The sequence below is a fragment of the Macaca mulatta genome, chromosome 19 (genome assembly GCF_049350105.2).
Source record: "Macaca mulatta isolate MMU2019108-1 chromosome 19, T2T-MMU8v2.0, whole genome shotgun sequence".
NCBI lineage: Eukaryota > Metazoa > Chordata > Mammalia > Primates > Cercopithecidae > Macaca > Macaca mulatta.
Genome location: NC_133424.1, coordinates 2,914,237 through 2,937,104, shown reverse-complemented (window position 1 = coordinate 2,937,104; position 22,868 = coordinate 2,914,237). Strand labels below are relative to the sequence as shown.

The window sequence follows — 22,868 nt, the reverse complement described above, 5'->3', positions numbered from 1 at the left end:
GGTGGCAGGCTCATGGGGCGGGACAGCCCAGCCCCACTCAGGAGGGCTGAGTGAGCCCATGCCGCCCCCAGCAGGACTCCCTCCACAGCAAGACCTTCAAGAAAGAGCTTCCCTGCCCTCATGCCCCAGGGGCCCCCGGCGCCTTCTAGAACATGGGAAGCAGCACGCTCCCCTCCCTGCTCCACCCCAGCTCGCTGTGTCCCCCGTCCTTTGTGAGGAAAGCCTCACGAGACACAGCAGGACCGGGGTGTCCAAGGGCGCAGCCCAGGCCAGCATCCAGCCTGATGAAGGCAGGCGGTGTGGGGGAGGTACGAGGGGAAGGCCGGCATTCACACAGCCTGGGGAGGACAGGGACCCTGCCTCTGCTGGGGCCCACCACGGTCACAAACCCAGGGTTGTAGAGGCATGTTCAGACACCACAACCCTCAGGGCCCTGCCTCAGCACACAAACCACGGATGGCTCTGCGTTGGCACATGGCCACAGCACGCAGTTGGCGTGGCCCACGAGGACATAGCCCAGCCTCAGCAGCCCCCACACCACTCACCCACAGACCACGGTCCCCCCCATCCTGCACATTCCAATCCCTGGGGGCTCTAAGGGGAGCCCTGTGCCACAAGGTGGTGACGTAAGGGGTCTGGAGGGGTCTGGGAGCCTGGCACTACTACTGACCGCCCGGGCAGGGGCAAGCCACCTACCAGCTGGTGGATGCTATCGATGGCGCGGTTGTACTTGTCGCAGAGCCTCTGCATGCTCTCGAAGCTGAAAAAGGCAAGGGAAGGCCCTGGTCACACGGGCCAGCGCGAGCCGCATGCATGGGAGGGGACAGCACACGGACAGGGCAGGCTCCACGGTGTGGTCTCTGGCTGGACAGCCACCAGCCAGCTGGCCAAGACCCCTCTGGCAGAAGCCTCAGGTTCCACCCTGATGGAGATTTCAGGTTTGACGCACAGGCGAGGAGGCCGGCCGAGAGTCTGGTGCAGGAAAGCACTGAGCCCTGAGGCAGTCTGGACCTGCCCAGGTTCCCCACACAAAGCTGAGGTCCAGGTGTGCTGGAGGCGTGAGGAGAGAAAGAGGGCTCGAGGGGGACTGAGGCCGGCCCAACAGCAGGGACCCCTGGGGCCGGCCTTAGAGGGTCTTCCTTGCCCTGGCTGGGGATAGCCACCATCGCCAGAGGCAGGTGAATGGCTGGGGTCCCAGGGATCACTGGGCCTCTGACGGGGCAGGTGCAGGAGGAGGGAGCACTGCAGAACGGAGGGTGCCCCACCCACGCCCGCACTGCTCTGTGCACGTGTCCTTCAAAAGCTCCGACTCACTCACACGTCAGCAGTGTGTCACGTCAGACGTGGCACAGCAGGGTCCACCGTGAGACTCAGTCCCCTGGCAGCAGCTCTGCCCCGCTCAGCCCTAGCCACAGGGCAATGCTTCATTACCTAAATGCCTGCGCCCAACAGCATCCAGAGCAGGGCCAACAGGGCAGCAGGGGGCACCTGTGCTCCAGGGAGCGCCCACTGTCTGTGGGGCATGTGAGCCACAAGAAACACAGGCCACGCCCAGGCCCAGACTCAGAGGGGCTTCCGGGGTGGGGGCAGGCCTGCTGCAGGGTCTGCCTGGCCTAGTCTGTCCAGTCTCGACCTGGGATAACTTGCTCATCTTCCAAACCACTGGCAAAATGTGGACGACAGCGTCTGTCCCACCACCTCAGAAGGTGTCCAGAGCAGACCAAGAGACAGGAGGAGGAGGGGTAACCTGTCCCGTGAACACTGTCACACACAGTGGCTCTCACCGGGGACCCCGGGAACATGGCAAGGCAAGCAACAGATGGAGACAGGGACCCTGCTCGGCACCTGCAGTGTCCAGGACAGTCCCTGCCAGAGAACGATCCAGTCCCCGGCACCGAAGAGACCTGCACCTGTGCAGGGCGGGGGGGCGCGGCTGGGACTTTCCTCCGCCTCCTTCCTCCGCTGCCTCCACGTGCACGCAGGCAGCTTCCTCCCAAGGGCAACCCCAAGAGCCTGGCAGATGCTCCGAGACGTGGCTGCGCAATCAGACCCCTGCTCCCGCCCCAGCCCCAGTCCCATGCTCTTCCTGCCTCACCCTGGCAGCCCTGAATTCACCTGGGCAGTGTGTGCCCAAGGTTCACACTTTCCCTTCCTCATAGGAAAACCTGCGCTCCAAAGGCCAGGTTCATGCTTTTCTTAAGCAGCAGCTGCAGGGAATAAAGCAAGAGAACTTAAGAGCAGCAAACACCAAGAACAAAAGCCGGCTGACAGCCCCGGGAGCACGGCCACACAGAACCTGGATCATCCAGAGGACAAAGGACACAGGGGCGGAGGTAGCCCAGGGAGTATGAAGGGCCAGCAGGCACCGTGTGGGCCTCGGTCCATGAGCAGCATCTGGCCAGGGTCGGATGACCCAACAGAGCCAGCCTGCTGCCTCCCGCCTTCCCCGCAGCTCCGGGGAGCAGTGCTGGCCCCTCCTGTGTTTTCACTTCTACTCACCGCCTTCAACCCTGACAACCAGACCCTCCCAAAATCATCTCTGCATACTCCCGGGAAGAGACCCTTCCCTGGCAGGATGTGCAAATGCAGGTGCTCAGAGGAGCTGCGCTGTCCTTGGCCTGAAGCCCTAATGGCTCGGTCCCTCAGGTGGTCCTCCCAGCTCCAACAATTACCCCCTGCCCAGCCTGTCCCTGACGTCCTTCCAGCCTTGGCTAAGCCCATCCCACACGAAGGGGAAGGACGCCACACACCCAGGTGCAGGGGCGCCGTGAGCACAGCGTCTGACACACTCGCTGCTCAGAGCCAAGGCAGACGCTGGCCACACACAAGTGAGGCGCCATAAGCGCCCCAGGTTAATACGAAAGTGCTCAGCCCAACAACACCCACCCACCCGAGGGGCCTCCGGTTCCTAATAAAGCTCCTGATGGCTGGGAACTTCTAGGTGATGGGAGCATCTTTTGTTGTAAGGTCCCGGGTAGGGTAAAGCCCAAGCTGCAGTAAGAAGCTTAGAGAGAGATGGAGGCAATCATCAAGCAAGTCTCCAAGAAGCCTCCATGAAAACCCAAAAGCACAGGGTGCAAAGAGCTTTGGGGTGAGTGCACCCCAACTCCACAGAGACACAGCTCTGTGCAGGGCCCTGCAGGCCCCTCCCTGTGGACCCTGCCATGCGGCTGTTTATCTGCACGCTGTATCACACCCTTTATACTAAACCAGGGAAGGGCCCAGCACACCATCACGCCTGATGAGGGGTGGCGAGAGGCCCAGACTTGCGGGGCAGGTGGCGTGAAATCCACGGCAGCGGGTCGGCATGGAGGACCCTGCCAGCAACGCGCTTGTCTGCTTGTGGGGTACCAGGGTGCTGACCAGGGAATGGGCAGGGCTTGAGGGAGGGGCACAGGATCTCGAGGCTTACTGAGGCTGAGACCGCTGACCACAGACAAAGGAGTCCCTCCCACACGCCAGCGAGGCCGGAGAGCCAGGTAAAGTGCAGCCATGTGCTCAGCCCGGGAGGGTGCCAGGGCCCTCTAGGCTTGACTCTCTGTGGAGAGGGGCTCACCTAAGCTCACGACAGCATAGCCCTTGACGGAGGACTACTCTGTCGATTTCAGACTCCCAAGAGCTGAAAAAGGCGTGAGCCTGGAATGTCTTCCTTCTCAAAGAAAAACAAAACACTTCCAAGCATTCCAGAGACAGCCCTGCCCCTCTCCACCCACAAGACCCTCCTCCAAGACCCAGAAGCTGCCAGGGCAAAACTGCTAACAGCCACAGGGCTGGAGACACAGGGACTAACGAAACCCAACTGAGGTCGAAGCAGAGCTGCCAAGGAGCCTGAGGTCGCCCAGGCCCTCCCAGCAGCCTCAGGCAGGAACTCGGACTTCTGGCCGTCAGCCGCCCGCTATAAAAAGAGCCATCACTAGCGCAGGCTGACTCCACACATGCCAATCCCACTTTCCACAACCGGAGTTTCCAATTCTGTCCAGCCTCTGACAGCCTTTGCCAAGAGTTGATAAACATTTCCTACCAAAATAACTTTATGGTGGCCACGGCCAACTCTAAAAGGAAATTTCAGATCAGCTTGCACCATCTAAGAAGAGCTAATTATAGGATGCGTCCTCCTGTCCTCCCCAAGAGCCACGTCTGTCCTCAGAGCGGAGTGGCCGGGCAGGACTCTGCTTACCTTTTGGTGTCATAGTCAATTAAAACGTAATTCTCCATAGCGAGCTTGAGATCCGGGATTTCTTCACAGACCCATCTGAAACACAGCAGCAGAAACGATCAGGAGGGGTTTGGTTTTTTTGGTTTTGTTTTGTCTTTTGTCTTTTTGTTTGTTTGTTTTTGAGACAGAGTCTCCCTCTGCCTCCCAGGCTGGAGTGCACTGTCGTGATTTTGGTTCACTGCGACCTCCACCTCCCGGGTTCAAGCGATTCTCCTGCCTCAGCCTCCCGAGTAGCTAGGATTACAGGCACCTGCCACCACGCCCGGCTAATTTTTTTATTTTTAGTAGAGACGGGGTTAGGCCATGCTGGCCAGGCTGGTCTCGAACTCCTGATCTGAAGCGATCCGCCCACCTCAGGCTCCCACAGAGCTGGGATTACAGGTGTGAAAATCTTGAGCATTACCAGCATGTTCTTAAACACTGCATCCTCTCCAACAGAAAACAAACAGCCCTACCACTCCACTCAGAGTGGAGAGAGAAGGGAGGTGTGACTTCAAAACTAAGGCTACGATGTGCACCATGAAGCTGTTACTGAAGTACACTGATTTTACATGGCTTCCAGGCCACACGCCGGTGGCTCCGGGGAGCTAAGTGAACACACCTGCTACAGGGCTGGTCTAGGGACCCACTGGCCACATCAGAGCTCAAAAAGCAACCGATGACTAGAAACTAAAGTCAACTGGTGCCAGGCGCGGTAGCTCACACCTATAATCCCAGCACTTTGGGAGGCCGAGGTGGGCAGATCACGAGGTCAGGAGTTCGAGACCAGCCTGACCAACATGAATAAACCCCATCTCTACTAAACATACAAAATTAGCCAGGCATGGTGTTGCAGGCCTGTAATCCCAGCTACTCAGGAGGCTGAAACAAGAGAATCGCTTGAACCTGGGAGGCGGAGGTTGCAGTGAGCCGAGATTGCGCCATTGCGCTCCAGCCTGGGCACCAAGGGCGAAAACTCCATCTCAAAAATAAACAAATAAATAAAATAAAGCCAATAGGAATTTGAAGAATTAACTAATCCCAAAATACAGCAGAGCTTCATCAACAAACACTGCCAAGAAAAATGAGGCAGAGGGGGCCATAGATGAAGAGACGGAAACAAATCAGCCCATTAAAACTCTTTGACTTCACTTGGATCCTGATACCATATTGAAAAGGATCATGAAGGCCGGGCGCAGTGGCTCTCGCCTGTCATCCCAGCACTGTGGGAGGCTGAAGTGGGTGGATCACCTGTGGTCAGGAGTTGGAGAGCAGCCTGGCCAACATGGTGAAACCCCACCTGTACTAAAAATACAAAATTAGCCAGGTGTGGTGGCACATGCCTGTAGTCCCAGCTACTTGGGAGGCTGAGGCAGGAGAACTGCTTGAACCCAGGACACGGAGGTTGCAGTGAGCCGAGATCATGCCCTTGCACTCCAGCCTGGGCAACAGAGCGAGACTCCGTCTCAAAAAAAAAAAAAAAAAAAAGGACCCAATCATGAAAGGGGCATCATCCCTGCAGAACTTACAGACAGTAAGAGGAGAATCAGGGATACTAAGAAAATGGAGCCAAGTGCAGTGGCTCATGCCTGTAGTCCCTAGTACTCGGGAGGCTGGGGCAGGAGAATCGCTTCAACCGGGAGGTTGAGGCTGCAGTGAGCCGAGATCCCGCCACTTCACTCCAGCCTGGGTGACAGAGCAAGACTGTCTCCACAATAAAAACAAAAGAAAATGGTATAAATCCAACAGCCTCAATGAAATAAAAATCCCCCGAGGGACATGAATGACCGAAACTGACACAGAAGAAACAACAGCTCCGCAGCTCTACACCTGTCAGTTTGCTTCCTAGAGACGGCTCCAGGCCCCGACGGCTTCACTGGTGAATTCCATCAAACACTGACAAGACACAACACTAAACTTACAGAAACTTTTTCAGTTTTTATGCAGCCAGCATCATCCTGACACCAAAACCATAGAGACACAAAGGGCTGGAAAGAAAGGACAAGAAAGGAAACAGCAGACCAACATCCCCTACCAACACACCCCACAATCCCTTAAAAACGTGAGGGAACTGCGCAGTGACACCTCACAACCACGCGCAGCACCTCCCAGGGAGGAAAAGCTGCTTCACTCTAAAATTAGTGACTGCAATTCACCGAAGGAACCAGGACAGAGGTCTGAGCAGCCCCACGTGGGCAGGTGGGAAAGCACACAGGATGGCATTCGGTGCCATCAGGACAGTACCCCACAAGAGGCCAGAAATGGAAGAACACGCCTTCCACTTAAAAACTGCACGGGATCAGTCACCGAGACACTGTGACAGCCAAAGGCCCACTTTCCCCAGCCGCCTGGCCTGCGGCTCTGCAGGAGGGAACGGGGAGGGATGGGGGTTTGGCCTCTGCTCCCCACTCCTCTCAACCTGCTAAGTCCAGCTGGCAGCTTTCCAGAACTCCGAGAGCAGCTTCACTGCCCCCCACCCCACACCAAGTCCCCACCCGGCCACAGACTCCAACCAGCTGGCCAGGACCCGACCTCAGGTTCACGTGCCCCCAAGACCCTCCTACACTGAGAGACACAGCATCCTGTCAGAAGGGCTGCAGTACCTGCCCTCTGTGATTACTGGTGCCTCTCATCACCCCTCCCCAGCCTGGTCAACACCTTCACACCCGGATGACACCGGCAGGGGACTCCACGACACAGATCACGAAAAGCCCCAGGCACTGAGCAAGGCCCCCGAGATCAACGCGAGCAAAGCCGTCTGCAGTTACTTCTCATCATATCGTCCAGGAGGTCCTGGCCAGAGCAACTTGGCAAGAAAAACAAGCAGCAAGCACCCTGAAAGGAGCAGCCGTATGGCGTTCACTCAGTCCCGTTGTTCTGCGCCACAGACGGCGCCAGAGCTCAGCACGGTATGGCGTTCACTGAGTCCCGTGGTTCTGCGCCACAGAGCACGCTAAGGGATACGCATGGACGCTGCCCGAGCTCAGCACAGGCAAGGCCGGCAGGCAAAAGGGAGCAGTCTTTACACATACTGGCAGCAAAGGACTGTCAAAATGCCACATAAAAAAGCACCAAAGGCCGGCGCCGTGGCTCACACCTGTAATCCCAGTGCTTTGGGAGGCTGAGACGGGCGGATCACGAGGTCAGGAGTTCGAGACCAGCCTGATCAACATGGTGAAACCCCCGTCTCTACTAAAAATACAAAAATTTGCCGGGCGTGGTGGTGGGCACCTGTAATCCCAGCTACTCGGAAGGCTGAGGAAGAAGAATTGCTTGAACCTGGAAGATGGAGGTTGCAGTGAGCCGAGATTATGCCACTGTACTCCAGCCTGGGTGAGAAAGCGAGACTCCGCCTCGAAAAAAAAAAAAAGCACTGAAACAGGAATACCTGGGAGTGACATTGTTTAAACGCCCCTTTCCCCGAACTGAACTGCAGGCTCAAACCAATTTCTAGAAAAAGCCCAGTTGGCTTTTCTGGAGAAATGGAGAGGCTGATTCTCAAGTGGACATCCAAACGAGGAGAGCCTGGGACAGCCGAACCATCTTTAAACAGCCCTCCCCGCACTTCGGGAGGCCGAGGGGGCTGGATCACTTGAGGCCAGGAGTTTGAGATCAGCCTGGCCAACATGGCAAAATCCCATCTCTACTAAAAATACAAAAATCAGCTGGGCATGGTTGCAAGCACCTGTAATCCCTGCTACTTGGGAGGCTGAGGCAGGAGAATTGCTTGCACCCAGGAGGTAGAAGTTGCAGTGAGCTGCAGGAGGTGGAAGTTGCAGTGAGCTGAGATGGCGCCACTGCACCCCAGCCTGAGCAGCAGAGCGAGACTCTGACCCAAAAAAACAGTAACACTGTGGGAGGACACGCTTGGGACACTGGCCGTATGGGGACTGAATGGTGTTTGCTGTGTAAGAACGTCATCAGTGTTTCTGGGGTAAGTGAGACAGAAAAGGTCTGTGCAGCGTCACATCGTGAGAACCCTGGTCACGTGCTGGGGACACATAGCAGAAAGCAGCCTCTCCAGGGGGTTTGAGTTTCGAGGCCTCTGCCTACACCACGGATGCCCAGGTGTTGGTGCGCACCCCTGTGCCTGGACCCCTGTTCCCTACAACACTTAAGCTCCAGATGCACTCCCCAGAAAACACACAAGGTTCAAACAAGACAGTCAGCTCTGAGCCCTGCAGAAGGAGAGCATGCAGCCAGACAGGCACCCTCACCGTCACCGCCTGAGATCCGGGGGCCCGGGGTCTCCTCCGACCCCAGAAGCCTGTGCAGGCCACTTCCCATGGGGAGCAGATGCAACTCACCTGCTGCCTGAGCACCTCGAGACCCACCAGCAAGAGCCTGGTCAGAGCGGGGCTTCCACACCTGCCGCACCAAGACCCTAACCCGAGAGGCTGGTCTGGGCGTCACTGGCAGGACCTGCACAGACAACACTGGCCCGGGGAAGCCACAGCACTGGAGCATTCTTTCTTGTTTGGGTTTTGTTTTTTGAGACAGGGTCTCACTCTGTTGCCTGGCTGGTGGGCGGTGGCACAATCACAGTGCCACTGGTCTCAAGTGATCCTCCTGGGCTCAAGTGATCCTCCCACCTCGGCCCCTCAAGCAGCTGGGACCACAGGCATGCACCACCATGCCCAGCTAATTTTTTACTTTCTTGTAGACACAGGATCTCATTATGTTGCCCGGCCAATCTCCAGCTCCTAGATTCAAGTGATCAACCCTCCCAGCCTCCCAAAGTGCTGGGAGTCCAGGCATGAGCCACCATGCCCAGCTGAGCATTCTTATTTATTTATTTATTTGCAATGGAGTCTCACTCTTATCGCCCAGGCTGGAGTGCAGTGGCACCATCTTGGGTCACTGCAACCTCCACCTTCTGGGTTCAAGCTATTCTCCTGCCTCAGCCAACTAGCTGAGACTATAGGCACCCGCCACCACATCCAGCTAATTTTTATATTTTTTTAGTAAAGACAGGGTTTCGTCAAGTTGCCCAGGCTGGTCTCGAACTCCTGGCTTCAAGTGATCTCCCTGCCTCAGCCTTCCAAAGTGCTGGGATTACAGACGTGAGCCAGTGCGCACGGCCTGAGCGTCCTTAAAAAGACTGCACGGCCCTATGTGAGGAGCACCCACAGAGGTCCATGCCAGCACAGTCTTGGCCCCTGGCTGCAATAAGAGAAACCCAGGCAGACAGAGGCGGCTGGCTGCCAGGAGCATGCTGCAGCTGAGCTGGGGCTGGGGCTGGGCGGGGGCTGGGCTGGGGCCCAGCTGCCTGATCCACAGCCCTCCCTCCAACCATAACACCAGGATTCTTTTACGAAGAACAAAGGGGCCCCTACTCCACTGCCTGGTCCACAAATCATGACATTAAAAAAAGCAGATCCCACATTCTAAGCACAGGCCCTGGGTCAGGCCCACCCTGGCCGACCTACACAAACAATTTCACTGAATCCTCAAACACCCTGGCAAGGGAGGGGCTGCCGGGCCCCAATAGTGAACCACAGGCCTCAGGAGCCAGGGCCTGGCACAGAGCCACCGGCCAAGAGCAGCTCGGCATGGCCCTTGTGGCAGCTGCAGGCCTGGGCAGATGCTGGGCTTGTGCACAGGCGGTGTCCTCACACCCAGCATGCCAAGGAACAGCCCAGCAAGACGCCAGGGCCACATGGACACATGTGGCCTCCCTGCAGGTGCCACACAGTGAGGGTTCTGACCCTGAGCACCTGAGACAGGCAGAATGCCAGCCACCATGGGCAGCTTCCTAGTGGGCAGCAGAGAGGCACCCGGAGGGCCTCCCCACACTGTCGCTGCAGACCCTGGAGACCAGGCTGGAGCTCACGAGGATGGGATGGCCTCCTCCTCCTGCCCATCCAAGTCATCCCCGGAACGCTCCTCTCTGCACCCATGGGGCAGACACAGGAGGCCGTCAAAAGCACGTGAGGGTGAAGGTCAGCCCAAAACCCACAGTGGGGAGACTGACAAGGAGACAGAGGAAGGCAGTGCAACGCCCCTGGAGGACCACTGGACACCCCACCAGCTCAGGACTTCTGCACCCATTGGCCAGGAACGGAGCTGGAGGAAGCCGCTCTAGCTGTCCCTGGGTCACCCCGATCCGCTTCGCAACACCTCCAGGAATCCACCCCAGCGGCAGCCATCCCCACCACAGAGTCCGCAGGGCACGGGCGTCCACGGATGCGGCCCCAGGCTCTGAAGACAACGCGCTGCAGGCCGTGTACTCACCGGATGGTCTCGATGATTTCATGAGCAGCATCGTGATGTTTGTCCTGAGAGAGAGAGAGAGGTTTGAGACGCAGAGCCACCCTCCACCCCGTGAGCCCGTCGCTCTCTTCCCGGACAAGTGATGCCATCAACTTCCCACCTCTTCATTTCCCAACTGGTGCAATTCCCAAGCCCACCACCAGGGGAGACCACCAGAGACATTCCCAGACCCTGGACCACGAAGGGACACAGACCTTGCCAGGGACCTATTCCTGGCACGCTGTGTCCTACCACAGGCAGAGAGCAGGGAGAGGCTGGGATGGAGTCTATGGCCCCCGGCCCTGCTTCTTTCCCACCCTAGAGCAAACGGCTGCCCCAAGCTCCTCCACGTGTCTCCCCATTTTTTCCCTGGAGGTCAGCTGACTCAACACACCCCAAGCCCCTCAGGCCGCGCTATGCAGGACCACCAGGAATTCTCCCGACGCTGCTCCAGCCAGGGAGCTCCAGCCTGGCTGGGAGTCCTGCTTCGGCAAAGGCCTGGTACGTGACTGCAGGTGATGGAGCCTCTACAGGGCCTGTTTCCCCACCTGTACCATGGGAAAAAAACCACTGGGCTAGCCCACTTGGGCGGCCGCGGCATAGCCCAGAACCCGCCACACCTAAAACCAAGTTGCTTGGCCTGACACAGACCCCTCCCTGTCTAGCACCCTGCCCTTCACTCCCTCTACAAGGCCAATGTCAAAGGCAGGTTCACACCCAGCAGGGCCACCCAAGCCTCTCCGACTCCACATCCATCACCAAGAATCAGAGACGAAGTGCACACCACCAGAACACTTGTGCGCTTTCCACATCGCGTCTGCGTGCTACTGTGCTGATAGAAACCCACAACAGGCTGGGTACGGTGAGCGAACCACTTGAGCCAGGAGTTCGAGGCCAGCCTGGGAAACAGCGAGAGCCCATGTCTTTTTTTTTTGAGACGAAGTTTTGCTCTTGTTGCCCAGGCTGAAGTGCGATGGCGCAATCTCAGCTCACCGCAATCTCTACCTCCGGGATTCAAGGGATTCTCCTGCCTCAGCCTCCCGAGTAGCTGAGATTACTAGCATGAGCCACCACACCCGGCAAATTTTGTATTTTTAGTAGAGATGGAGTTTCTTGATGTTGATCCAGCTGGTCTCAAAATTCTGACCTCAGGTGATCCACCACCCTCAGCCTCCCAAAGTGCTGGAATTACAGGCCTGAGCCACCGCGCCCGGCCAGCCCATGTCTTTTTTATAAAAATGAACCATTTTTTTTTAAATCCCCATTAGGCAAACGCTATAGCAATTATCAGTTGCAGACGCGACACGCTGGATATTGCAGTCCACAGGGCGCATCAGAGGCAGCCCAGGCAGCCACACAGCCTCAGTGTGCCTCTCCCAAGGCAGAGGAAAAGCAACCAGCGGAGCACCTGCGGACGCTACCTGACGAAACACAAGGCCAGCGTCACCAGAGTGAGACACGCCGCCGCCATGAGCCTCCCAAGGCCCAGCGGGACGCAGCCCCATCTGTGGGGCTCCTGCCGGGATGCAGAACCTCAGCATTATCCTGAGGAGCAGCCTAGCCTGACTGAGGCGTGCCACACAGAGACCCAGCTGGCTCTCCTCCAAAGGCCAGACCATGGGAGACCCCGCCCCAGCTTTCCTTATGCACTGAGGGATCAGCCCAGATCGGGGAGACAGGAGACACAAGGGCTTATGGCAGTGATGGGATGGGACGTATATGCCGCTGAGGCCACAGCTCCACCCACCTCCTGGTTCAGATCAGGGTACTGCCATGAAATAAAGCCACATGGAAAGTCTCTGCGCGGTGCTTTGCAACTTTCTTCTCAGTCTAAAACCACTTCGGGGACGGGCATGGTGGCTCACGCCTGGAATACCAGCACTTTGGGAAGCTGAGGTGGGCGGATCATGAGGTCAAGAGATCGAGACCATCCTGGCTAACAAGGTGAAACCCCATCTCTTCTAAAAATACAAAAAATTAGCTGTGCGTGGCCAGGCGCGGTGGCTCACGCCTGTAATCCCAGCACTCTGGGAGGCTGCAGCGGCCGGATCACGAGGTTAGGAGATCGAGACCATCCTGGTGAGCACAGTGAAACCCTGTCTCTACAAAAAAATACAAAAAATTAGCCAGGCGTAGTAGCAGACGCCTGTAGTCCCAGCTACTGGGAAGGCTGAGGCAGGAGAATGGCGTGAACCCAGGAGGCGGAGCTTGCAGTGAGCTGAGATTGCGCTACTGCACTCCAGCCTGGGCAACAGAGCAAGACTCCGTCTCAAAACAAAAAACAAAAAACAAAAAACAAACATTAGCTGGACATGGTGGCACACGCCCGTAGTCCCAGATACCCGGGAGGCTGAGGCAGAATAGCTTGAACCCAGGAGGCAAAGGCTGCAGTGAGCTGAGATCGCACCATTGCACTCCAGCCTGAGCTACACAGCGAGACTCCGTCTCAGAAAAGAAAAAAAAAAACCACTTCAAAGTGAAGTGTTTTTTGGAGATTTTTTTTTTTTTTTTTTTGTAGACATGAGGTTTCACCATGTTGGCCAGGCTGGTCTTGAACTCCCGGCCTCAAGTGAGCTGTCCACCTTGGCCTCCCAAAGATATGGTGAAACACCATCTCTACAAAAAAATACCAAAAAAAAAAACTGGCCGGGCATGGTGACTCACACCTGTAATCACAGCACTTTGGGAGGCCAAGGCGGGTGGATCACTTGAGGTCAGGAGTTCAAGACCAACCTGGCCAACACAGTGAAACCCCATCTCTACGAAAAACACAAAAAAAATTTAGCTGGGCACGGTGTTGCGTGCCTGTAATCCCAGCTACTTGGGAGGCTGAGCCAGGAGATTCACTTGAACCCAGGAGGCAGAGGTTGCAGTGAGCCGAGACTGCACCACTGCACTCCAGCCTAGGCTACAGAATGAGATTCCATCTCAAAAAAAAAAAAAAAAAAAAATAGCTAGGTGTGGTGGCACACACCTGTAACCCAAGCTACCTGGTGGCTGAGGCAGGAGAATCTCTTGAACCCGGGAAGCAGAGCTTGCAGTGAGCCAAGATCACACCACTGCACTCCAATCTGGGCAGCAGAGTGAGATTCCAGCTCAAAAAAAAAAGAAAGAAAAAGATAAATAGGAGGCAGGAGCTGGGGCTGGGCAGAGCGAGGAGCAGGGCAGGCGAGGGTGGCGAGGGAGCAGGCAGCCCTTGCAGGCCCCTGACAAAGTGAAAATGGGGCCCCTTGCTCAAAGGTGGCTAACAAACTTCAACACGAGCTGGGCGCAGATCATGAGGTCAGGAATTCGAGGCCAGCCTGGCCAACGTGGCAAATACTAATGCCATAAATATTAGCTCTGCTAATAATACAAAAATCATTGGTACTACTAATAATACAAAAATTATTGCTGGGCGCAGTGGCTGATGCCTGTAATCCCAGCCCTTTGGGAGGCCAAGGCAGGTGGATCATGAGGTCAGGAGATCGAGACCATCCTGGCTAACATAGTGAAACCCCGTCTCTATGAAAAATACAAAAAAACTTAGCCGGGCAAGGTGGCGGGCGCCTGTAGTCCCAGCTACTCGGGAGGCTGAAGCAGGAGAAAAGGTGAACCCGGGAGGCGGAGCTTGCAGTGAGCCGAATCACGCCACTACACTCCAGCCTGGGTGACAGAGCAAGACCCCGTCTCACCAAAAAAAAAAAAAAAAAAAAAAAAAGTATCAGTACTACTACTAATACAAAAATTGTTAGTAGTACTAATAATACAAAAATGAGCCGGGTATGGTGGCGGGTGCCTGTAATCCCAGCTACTGAGGAGGCTGAGGCAGGAGACTTGCTTGAACCCAGGAGGTAAAGGTTGCAGTGAGCCGAGATTGCACCACTACACTCCAGCCTGGGCGACAAGAGCAAAACTTTTTCTCCAAAAAAAAAAAAAAAAAATGTTCCTGCGGGATTTGACTGCGTGGGTGTGGCTAGTGTGGCACGCCTGGCCGTTTCCTATATATTGTGCGCTCTATACAGCTCCGTCCCACCAGCCACATGTTGGGCGCCCATAGCCCCGAGTGGCCAGTGGCTGCTGTCGGGGCAGTGGCGCTCCACACGCCTCCCCTCAAGGGGGAGTCTTCTTCCTGCGGACCCCGCGGAGTGCTGTGGGATGTTGCAGGGTGCAGCCGGAAGCACTGGGTTCTGCACATCTGAAGCGAGACCCAGAGGGCCGGCCTCCTCTCTGGTCAGGGGCTGGAGACGGGAGGAAGGGGTGCTGGGCCTGCTCCCTCATGTCGGGGTGCTGCTTCTGAGACCCCTTTCCTCCTGCTCACAGTCAGGGCCCACGGCAGGGTCCCCCTCTCCCTCCTCAGGCTGGAAATCCAGCCTGCTGTGGTCCCTGCATTTCCTGTCTCTCCAGAGCATCTTCCCCGGTGATCATTTGACAGAGGGCCCTGCCTCGCCCAGTTTCGGGGTTTTCTTGTCACGGGGAGTCGCTGTCTCAAAGTGGTGGCCATGGGAGCTGCGCGTCTGGCTGGCAGAGCGTTTCTGGCTGTGGTTTGAGCGTCCTGAGGCTGCGCAGGATGGAGGGGCTGTGGGCCCGAGTTCCCCTTCCTGGGATTCACAGCCAAGCGCTTCTCACAGGCCCCGGCCTTCCTGGAGCACAGAACATTCCCGGCAGCCAGATGACTCACGGTGTGAGGGCTGGAAACGCTCTGCTTCACAGCGGTGTCACCTGCCCGTGCCTGCTCTCCTTGGCAGCGTGACATTATTTTGGGGGCCACATGAGTGTAGTTCTAAAAACGAGTGCCCCCCAGAAGCAGTAGCAGGGTGAACTGGCCTCTGCAACTCCCGCGAGCCGTGCCCTCTGCCCCACGCCTGTTTCGTCACGGTGCCTCGTTCCCCGTCACTCAGCTAGGGAGACAGTGTCCCCACCAGGCAGTGCGCCCCGAGTTACCACCCCCGTCTCCTCCTTGCTCATGCTGCGTCCTGTCCGGAGGTGCCCTGTGGTGTGGGCTGCCGTGTGGACCGAGGGCTGGGGGCCAGGGCTTTGTGCAGACTTCACCAGGCTTTTCCGAATCCCGAAAGCCAAGAGGTGACATTCCCTCTCACGGTGGGTGGGTGTGCGGGGCCTGGAGGACTCCCGACTGAGAGTGGATGTCTAGTAAAAGGAGCCTCGGCCAAGAGGTGTTTCCAGCACAGACCAGTTCCTAGAGGGCCCAGGGAACAGGCAGAGCCAGGCCACAGAGGTTGGGCGACCACCCCAGGGCCCATGTCTAGAGCAGCACGGTTGGGTTCGTACTCCTGGTCTGTGGGTGGGCGCCTCTGTGTGAAAGAGCCCAGCGCGGGGCCGGGCGCGGTGGCTCACGCCTGTAATCCCAGCACTTTGGGAGGCCGAGGCGGGCGGATCACGAGGTCAGGAGATCGAGACCATCCTGGCTAACACGGTGAAACCCCGTCTCTACTAAAAAATACAAAAAATTAGTCGGGCGAGGTGGCGGGCGCCTGTAGTCCCAGCTACTCGGAGGCTGAGGCGGGAGAATGGCGTGAACCCGGGAGGCGGAGCTTGCAGTGAGCCGAGATCGCACCACTGCACTCCAGCCTGGGCGACACAGCGAGACTCCGTCTCAAAAAAAAAAAAAAAAAAAAAAAAAAAGAGCCCAGCGCTGGCTTCCAGCTCTTGTGTTGGAGTTCCTTTTTTTTTTTTTTTTTTTTTTTTTTTGAGACGGAGTTTTGCTCTTGTTGCTGAGGCTGGAGTGTAGTGATGCGGTCTCAGCTCACTGCAACCTCTACCTCCCAGGTTCAATGGTGCAGTCTCAGCTCACAGCAACCTCCACTTCCTGGGTTCAAGCCATTTTCCTGTCTCAGCCTCCTGAGTAGCTGCTGGGGTTACAGGCGTCGGTCACCACGCCTGGCTACTTTTTTGTATTTTTAGTAGAGATGGGGTTTCATCATGTTGGCCAGGCTGGTCTCGAACTCCTGACCTCAGGTGTTCCACCCGCCTCGGCCTCCCAAAGTGCAGGGATCACAGGCGTGAGCCACCACGGCCGGCCCACACCTGGCTAATTTTCGTTTTAGTAGAGACGGGGTTTCACCATGTTGGCCAGGCTGGTCTCGAACTCCTGACCTCAGGCGATCTGCCCACTTTGGCCTCCCAAAGTGCTGGGATTACAGGTATGAGTCACCGCGCCCGGCCAGAACAATTTTTTAATTACATGATAAAATGATAATGTTCTAGTTATACTGGGTTAAATAAGTTATGAAAATTTTATCTCCTGGGCCAGACGCAGTGGCCCATGCCTGGGGTCCCAGCAACTTGGGAGGCTGAGGCAGCAGGATCACTGGAGCCCAGGAGTTTGAGGCCACAGCAAATCATGATCGTCACTGTACTCCAACCTGGGCAACACGGCAAGATCTCAACTCTAGAAAGATAAAAAATATTGGCCGGGGGCCGGGCGCGGTGGCTCAAGCCTGTAATCCCAGCACTTTGGGAGGCCGAGACGGGCGGATCACAAGGTCGGGAGATCGAGACCATCCTGGCTAACACGGTGAAACCCCGTCTCTACTAAAAAAATACAAAAAACTAGCCGGGCGACGTGGTGGGCGCCTGTAGTCCCAGCTACTCGGGAGGCTGAGGCAGGAGAATGGCATAAACCTGGGAGGCGGAGCTTGCAGTGAGCTGAGGTCCGGCCACTGCACTCCAGCCTTGGGCGACAGGGCGAGACTCCGTCTCAAAAAAAAAAAAAAAAAAAATACATATATATATATAGGCCGGCCGGGCGCAGTGGCTCACACCTGTAATCCCAGCACTCTGGGAGGCCGAGGCAGGCAGATCACAAGGTCAGGACATCGAGACCATCCTGGCTAACACCATGAAACTCCATCTCTACTAAAAATACAACAAATTAGCCAGGCATGGTGGCAGGCGCCTGTAGTCCCTGCTACTTGGGAGGTTGAGGCAGGAGAATGGCGTGAACCCAGGAGGCGCAGCTTGTAGTGAGCCGAGATCGCGCCACTGCACTCCAGCCTGGGCGACAGAGAGAGACTCCGTCTCAAAAAAAAAAAAAAAAAAAATTTAAAAATTAAAAAAGAAGCCAGACACAGTGGCTTATGCCTGTAATCCCAGCACTCTGGGAGGATGAGGCAGGAGGACTCCTTGAAGCTAGGAGTTTGAGATCAGCCTGGACAACATATTGAGACCCTCATCTCTTCAAAAAAAAAATTTTGTTTTAATTAGCTGCGCATGGCAGGTGCGCCTGTATTCTCAGCTATTTGGGAGACTGAAGTGGGAGGATCCCTTGTACCCAAGAGTTCAAGGCTGCCGTGAGCTGTGATCACACCACTGCACTCCAGCCTGGGTGAACAGCGAGACTCTATCTCTAAAAAAAGAAAAAACAAAATTTATCTTAGCTTTTTTTTTTTTTTTTTTTTTTGAGATGGAGTCTGGCTCTGTAGCCCAGGCTGGAGTGCAGTGGCCGGATCTCAGCTCACTGCAAGCTCCGCCTCCCGGGTTTTTTACGCCATTCTCCTGCCTCAGCCTCCCGAGTAGCTGGGACTACAGGCGCCCGCCACCGCGCCCGGCTAGTTTTTTGTATTTTTTTTAGTAGAGACGGGGTTTCAACGTGTTAGCCAGGATGGTCTCGATCTCCTGACCTCGTGATCCGCCCATCTCGGCCTCCCAAAGTGCTGGGATTACAGGCTTGAGCCACCGCGCCCGGCCAATTTATCTTAGCTTTTTAAAAATGTGGCTACTAGAAACAGTGAAATCACACATGTACCTTATGGAATATTTCTGCAGCCTTACCTCACAGGACCTAATTCTACCTTCTTAGTTGACAAAGCTTTTTTTTTTTTTTTTTTTTTTTTTTTGAGTTTCATTCTTGTTGCCCAGGCTGGAGTGCGATGGCACGATCTCGGCTCACTGCAACCTCCACCTCCTGGGTTCAAGTGATTCTCCTGCCTCAGCCTCCCAAGTAGCTGGGATTACAGGCATGTGCCACCACACCCGGCTAATTTTGTATTTTTAGTAGAGACGGGGTTTCTCCATGTGGGTCAGGCTGGTCTCCAACTCCCAATCTCAGGTGATCCACCTGCCTCGGCCTCCCAAAGTCCTGGCATTACAGGTGTGAGCCACCACACCTGGTCTGACAGAGCATTTTTAGACTTGACCCTGAACCCAAGGTCCACACAGGCCCTGACCCAAGTCCACGCAGCTAATTCACAGCAGAGCTGGGCCTGGACATCAGACCGTGTTGCTTCCTGGCTGAGCATCTGTCTGCAGGATCAAGGGCAGTGTGAAAAGTGGACTCAGACCTCCACAGGAGGAGGACAGGGCCGTCTGAGAGCTCCAAGGAGAGCTCAGATCAAGGATGGCTGACAAGGCTTCAGCTGACTTGATAGTAACTAGTCCATCTGCAACAGCCCCAGCTGGCTAGGCACAGCTGTGCACGCCTGTAGTCCCAGCACTGCAGGAGGCTGAGGTGGGAGGACCACCTGAGCCGAGACTTCAAGGTTGCAGTGAGTTATGATCACGCCACTACACTCCAATACTCCATCCTGGGTGACAGAGAGTTCATTTCAAACAAACAAACAAACAGCCCAAGCTACCCAGCAACCAAAGGAGCTCCCTGTAAACATGCAAAGCAACTGGACACTGGAGGTGCTCAGGAGGGGCTGAGGCCACCCACACAGGCCGCTGGGAAGCTGTGAGAGGAAGCTCTGCTCACCAGGCCTCTGCTTTCCTAAAACATGACCAGAGCAACGCCATCTTAAAGTGCATAGTTAGACACTCGCAAGGCACCTGGAAGGTTCACACTTATGAGCTGACCACCAAGGACACGGAGCATCTGTGGGTGGGGGAGGTCTTCCGGGCAGCCTGCAGAACCGTGCCCGCTGTACGGAGAGGGCCAGTGAGCAGGGGCTGAAGGGTGGTCGGACGGCACCACCTGGCTGGGCTCCAGTGAGCGTGTCTGTACGTTCCAGGTTTACTCGCAACCCCGACCGTTTCTCACACACAGAGGCGCTCAGGAAGACCGGGCACCCTCTGCCTGCCCCCCGAGGATGGCCTGCTCTGTTCAGGGAGCCCTGCTGTGTAAGGGAGCGGCTTCGTGGCTGCTCTCACTGTGATCGGCGGCTCACCTCAAGTTCTCTCCTCCCTTGGGGTCTGCATTGGGACCCTCCTTCTCCAGCAGCAAAGCGACACGGAGGGAGGCTGGATGTGCTGACCAGAACTCTCCTCGCCCTCGTCTGAGCAGGGGCCGTCTGAGCACGGGCTGTCTGAGCACAGGCTTACGGCCACTGACCCTCTAGCCTGAGGCCAAGGCCACGGTGTGACAGGAGGGAGGAAAGCAGGGGACTCGTGGGCCTCCTCACAGGGAAAAATGCACCAGGACGCTAGGGAAGACCAGCACTGACTGCTGAGGCAACAGCGCTCCCTTTTGGGGTGATGAGAATGTTCTGGAATTAGACAATGGTGAATAGACTAAAAACCACTGAAATGTACACTTAAAACGGGTGAACTTTTTTTTTTTTTTTTTTGAGATGGAGTCTAGCTCCGTCGCCCAGGCTGGAGTGCAGTGGCGCGATCTCAGCTCACTGCAAGCTCCGCCTCCCGGGTTCATGCCCGGCCTAAAACAGATGAACTTTGATATGTGAATTGTCGTGATAAGGCTGTTATTAAAAAAAGAAAAAAAGGAAAAACATGGTTGGGCGTGGTGGCTCCCACTTGTAATCCCAGCACTTTGGGAGATGGGGCAGGCAGACCACGAGGTCAGGAGTTTGAGACCAGCCTCACTAACACGGTGAAACCCCGTCTCTACTAAAAATACAAAAATTAGCCCGGCTTGGTGGTGGGCGCCTGTAATCCCAGATACTCAGGAGGCTGAGGCAGGAGAATGGCGTGAACCCGGGAGGTGGAGGTTGCAGCAAGCCCAGATCTCGCCACTGCACTCCAGCCTGGGCAACAAGAGCAAGACTCCATCTCAAAAAAAATAAAAGAGGAAAAACAAAAGCACAGCAACTGTAGTGCCCCGGCCTGGGCACAGCACCCTGTCCTGCCTGCTCCTCCGCGCTTGCCGCCCTGCACGCCATCACTCACCCATGGCCTCTCCAGCAAGGCCACCCCTAAGCCCCAGACGAGGAGCAGCAACAGCATGAGGCCTGGCCGTCCATCCCTCTGAAGGGCGGGATGCCCACACAGCCAGCCAGCACGTACCCGTCTGGTGCAACCAACTGAGAAACAGGCTGGCTGCGACTCACACGTGCGCCTCACACATCTCAACCCAACACTGTGAGAGGTCGAGGCAGGCACTTAAGGTCAGGAGTTCAAGACCGGCTCGGCCAATGTGGTGAAACTCCGTCTCTACTAAAAATACAAAAATTAGCTGGGCCTGGTGGCACACACCTGTATTCCCAGCTATTTGGGCGGCTGAGGCAGGAAAATGGCTTGAACCTCGGAGGCGGAGGTTTCAGTGAGCCGAGATGGCACCACTGCACTCCAGCCTGAGTAAAAAGAGTGAGACTCTGTGTCCAAAAAAAAATTAGAAAGAAAAGTGGGCCGGGCGCGGTGGCTCAAGCCTGTAATCCCAGCACTTTGGGAGGCCAAGATGGGCGGATCACGAGGTCAGGAGATCAAGACCATCCTGGCTAACATGGTGAAACCCCGTCTCCACTAAAAAATACAAAAAACTGGCAGGGCACGGTGGCCCAAGCCTGTCATCCCAGCACTTTGGGAGGCCGAGACGGGCGGATCACGAGGTCAGGAGATCGAGACCATCCTGGCTAATACGGTGAAACCCCGTCTCTACTAAAAAATACAAAAAAACTAGCCAGGCGAGGTAGCAGGCGCCTATAGTCCCAGCTACTCGGGAGGCTGAGGCAGGAGAATGGCGTGAACCTGGGAGGCGGAGCTTGCAGTGAGCTGAGATCCGGCCACTGCACTCCAGCCTGGGCAATAGAGCAAGACTCCGTCTCAAAAAAAAAAAAAAAAAAGAAAAGAAAAGAAAAGAGCCGGGCGCGGTGGCTCACGCCTGTAATCCCAGCACTTTGGGAGGCCAAGGCGGGCAGATCACAAGGTCAGGAGATCGAGACCACGGTGAAACCCCGTCTCTACTAAAAATACAAAAAATTAGCCGGGCGCGGTTGTGGGCGCCTGTAGTCCCAGCTACTCGGGAGGCTGAGGCAGGAGAATGGCGTGAACCCGGGAGGCGGAGCTTGCAGTGAGCCGAGATCGCGCCACTGCACTCCAGCCTGGGCGACAGAGCGAGACTCCGTCTCAAAAAAAAAAAAAAAAAGAAAAAAAAGAAAAGAAAAGAAAAGAAAAGTGGCTGGCCAGGTGCAATGGCTCACGCCTGTTATCCCAGCACTTTGGGAGGCTGAGGCGGGCGGATCGCGAGGTCAGGAGATCGACACCATCCTGGTTAACATGGTGAAACCCCGTCTCTCCTAAAAATACAAACAATTAGCTGGGTATGTTGGCGGGCACCTGTAGTCCCAGCTACTTGGGAGGCTGACGCAGGAGAATGGCGTGAACCTGGGAGGCGGAGCTTGCAGTGAGCCGAGATCGTGCCACTGCACTCCAGCTTGGGTGACAGATCAAGACTCCATCTCAAACAAACAAACAAACAAAAAATGAGTGCCAGCTGCGGTGGCTCACGCCTGTAATCCCATCATTTTGGGAGGCTGAGGCGGGCGGATCACCTGAGGTTGGGAGTTTGAGACAGGCCTGGCCAACATGATGAAACTCCGTCTCTACTAAAAATACAAAAATTAGCCAGGCTAATCCTGAGATACCAGGAAGGATGCGGAGCTGGACAATCACTCCTGTGATTCCAATGCAGAAGCTGCCCCTTCTTTTCTCCAGGAAGCCCCCACTTGTAACTGCTGCACATACACTCCGGGCACTTCAATCTGTGTCTCCAGAGCTGTAGTCCGCAAACGTGGCCCAAATACACTCCCATTACGCTAACTTCGCCTCAGGTCCTTTCCTCAGGGGGCCACAGTGGGCAGGGACTGCACGGAGCAAGCCTGGGTCTTGGCCAGGGCCTGCCGGACACGCATGGTGCCAGGAAGCACCCAGGCAATAAAGGCGGGGCTGACCCCAGGAGAAGGCATCTATGTGAACACCAAGCGACACCCCGCGGCGGTCTGTGCCAGGCCATGAAAGGCACAGCTCTTGGCACCTTGTGCCCGCCCTCGGTGGCGGGGCTGCCCCAAGCTCTGTGAGTGCTGAGCAGCATCCTCGGGTTTCCCCCACCCCAGTGGTGACAACCGCAGAGGTCTCCAGATGCCACCAGGTGTCCCCTGGGGCCAGAGCCACCTCCGCCCCTGAGAACTGCTGTTTGAACCTTCCAGGGCCAGGAATTCATCCTTTCAGCCTATAGGCGGGAAGAGGAGGGCTCGGTACAAATCAGGACCAGAAGAGCTCAACACTGGGCTCCTCCAGGTAAAAGGCTCCG

General features: G+C 56.1%; 1 protein-coding gene across 3 annotated transcripts in view; it reads right to left on the bottom strand.

The window, feature by feature from the left end:
- DOT1L (DOT1 like histone lysine methyltransferase) overlaps positions 1 to 22,868 on the bottom strand; it is a 72,960-nt gene that overhangs the window by 42,713 nt on the left and 7,379 nt on the right. For all 3 annotated transcript variants that reach the window (XM_077978913.1, XM_015122411.3, XM_077978915.1), the window contains 3 exons: positions 10,430 to 10,473; positions 4,178 to 4,252; positions 697 to 760 (listed from right to left, as the gene is read on the bottom strand). In XM_077978913.1, the coding sequence (XP_077835039.1) occupies positions 697 to 760; positions 4,178 to 4,252; positions 10,430 to 10,473 (183 nt within the window). Of the gene's footprint in view, positions 1 to 696; positions 761 to 4,177; positions 4,253 to 10,429; positions 10,474 to 22,868 lie in introns of those variants that run through there.